Source organism: Pseudomyrmex gracilis, unplaced genomic scaffold (genome assembly GCF_002006095.1).
Source record: "Pseudomyrmex gracilis isolate BER0280 unplaced genomic scaffold, ASM200609v1 scaffold_2173, whole genome shotgun sequence".
NCBI classification, from domain to species: domain Eukaryota; kingdom Metazoa; phylum Arthropoda; class Insecta; order Hymenoptera; family Formicidae; genus Pseudomyrmex; species Pseudomyrmex gracilis.
In genome coordinates this window covers 16,885-19,648 of record NW_018022757.1, presented here as the reverse complement: position 1 = coordinate 19,648, position 2,764 = coordinate 16,885, and the positions used below count along the sequence as shown (strand labels likewise).

The following is a 2,764-nucleotide window of genomic DNA, read 5'->3' as shown; positions in this document are numbered from 1 at the left end:
TTAAAATTTTGACATTTATCAATGTAGATCAATTTATTAAATCAAAATAGTCGTTACAGTTGTTATATTTTTCAATGTTTACTTAGTAGACAGTTTGAAAATATAGTTGGTAGTTTTTGGAAAAGATCTCAAGTCTACACGAGCAAAAATAAATTAGATCTACTTTAAATTTAACAAAATAAAAATACTGAAAAAATAGATCTAATTAGATCCAACTTAAATCTAAATAAATATAAAGTAAATCTAAATAAATATAAGTCGATCTATGGGGAGAGAGAGAGAGAGAGAGAAAGTTACACTTTCATTTATTATTAGATCTACTATTGATTTTTCAGATTTATTATATTAAATCACTTCAATACGAACACAAAGAATTTACGTATACTACATATGTCAATGTTTTATATCTTTATTTAACTTAATATGTTACATTAAAGTGGTCGATAACCAACAGTTTTTTGCTTTAAAAAAATGAAGATTGGTTCAGACAATAGTATATAAAAAATTAGAATTTATGTCAGAACTTTTGTCTCGTGATAGAACTACCTTAAACGAGTTTCTTGAATTTAATTTTGTTCCAAAAATCTCAAATATTATTGAACACATGTAGTATAGAGTAAAACTGTACTTTGTTTTCTTATTCGTCTCTTTGTATGTCGGATTGGTAAATCCACATCCGTGATATGTGTTGTGATGTGTGTGCGTGATAGAAATAAAAAACATCTTTTCTGCTAAACATACTCATAATGGTCACACATCTGTGATTGCTGTTTGTGCATTTGATATTGCAAACGTTCGTTGTTTTATAATATTTTGCGTATTACTTTTGTTTTAATGTGTGTCTGTATTTCTCATTTACCAACCTAAATAATTTTGTAGGCACGCATTACGCAAATGCTTATACTCTTCGGAACACTATGCTCAATATCTCTTATCGGAATAGCTTCTTCTATTGATGAGAATTTGTCTCAGACATCGCAGTGTGTACACCCGATAAATTATACTATGTTCTTAGAAATACAAGACACTACTCTTTTTGTCAATTCCACTGTTGTACTAAACGTGTCATGCGAACAGCACTACATCAAATTACAAATTGGACGTTATTGTAATATACAAGATTTAAATATTAAAACTGCAAAGCTCTATACTACTATACCACATTCGGAAGTCACTATATCACAGTCAAATACTACCAAAAATCGATTCACAAATGTAGATATTAATTTCCCCAAACAGTGCAAAAGCCCTGTATGTCGTGCGGAACGAAAGGAAAAAGAACCTATACAATCTGGAAACTACGTGATAAATTCAATGTATAACTGTACCTTAAAAGGAATTGCAATGGTTTTTACATACATGAACCAAAGTGTAACAAACGAGTAAGTGCATAAAAATCTATTGCATAATAACATATTTATACTGCTGCAAACATCATACAATTTCATATTTAAACTACATCTATTTCTACATTATCAAAATATTAGTCACCAGATATTTTTAATTTTAAATATTGCACCAAAATTTGTTTTACAATACATGATATTACTAGGTCTTACCTTATCTAATACAATTCCTAAATTTATTCTTTAATTTATATACTAATATAAAGACATTTACTAAATACATTTACTAATATTATATATTTTTGTAAACAGCATTATGATTTACTAAACAGAATTGTATTTTTCTAGTACTATATTTGTTCTGTTTGTTTTTGTAAATATGATTATTATATTTTTAATACTAACTTATTATTTTATGTAACGAAATATATTTATCTACTGTAATACTTTATTGCCGTATTGTTGTGGTATTAGTATTTCTAAATTTGTTTTTAGTAGATTACTGTTTTTATCGCGTATTCCTGCTGAATGGATATTTCCATATTGGGAAAATCCAGCTACCAAAGCTAGATTTACCATTCGAATTAAACATACAAATACAGCTCTAATAAATATACCTGAAACGTTTGAAAGTACGCTTTATAAAGTATTTTCTACTACATCTTTAATATCTACGCATTCGGTTGCATTAATTGTTATACCAAATGTATATAAGACAAATATTTTAAGAAAGGATAACGTTATTCTTGAAAGCGTCTTAAAAAATAGCACATTCTATGCACGAATTCTTATACGTGATATCGTCGGACGTCTCAGAAGCATGTGGTACAATATCATACCACAGTCATATGTTCATTACTTAATACTTCCAATAACCGTAACTCATTACGAAAATATACTAATTCCTAGGATGATTTTCTTGAGGTAAGATGCATACCTCAATACAAAAACGAGTTTCTACGCTATAACTCTGTACAAACTGAGAAAAATGTACTGACAGTAACACTTAGTTTTATTTTTAGTGAAGTTAACATTATATACGACAAAGAAGTAGATTCCCTTATAAAAAAAAGAAAAGCAACATGTTCGGTAGCACGTACTGTGATACAAGAAATGTTTAGTGATTGGTTAGTTCCGTTTAGACAGTCTGATCTTTGGTTTATTGAAGGATTTTCAACAGTATACGGAGTTTATATTACCGATCAGGTTAGATTATTCTTGTGCAGTATTTATTTAAACATTTTTACATAAATAGGATAGTTAAAAGACAGTGTTCCCAGGCAACCAGCTGACGTTATAATGACGTTAATATAAAGTCAGTTTTTGACCAGTTCGACGTTAGTTTATGACGTGATAGTAACGTAATGACGACGTGAGTTTGTCTCGTCAAAAATGACGTCATGTTAATGACGTTTACT

At 28.8% G+C, this 2,764-nt stretch overlaps 1 protein-coding gene across 1 annotated transcript in view; it reads left to right on the top strand.

The window, feature by feature from the left end:
* Positions 1-2,051: 2,051 nt before the first annotated feature.
* Positions 2,052-2,764, top strand: part of LOC109862672 (thyrotropin-releasing hormone-degrading ectoenzyme-like) — a gene marked incomplete at its 3' end in the record, with an annotated part of 8,699 nt that continues 7,986 nt past the window's right edge. Inside the window, exons 1-2 of the mRNA XM_020442781.1 lie at positions 2,052-2,270; positions 2,369-2,552. Coding sequence (XP_020298370.1) covers positions 2,167-2,270; positions 2,369-2,552 — 288 coding nt within the window. The remainder of the gene's footprint in view (positions 2,271-2,368; positions 2,553-2,764) is intronic.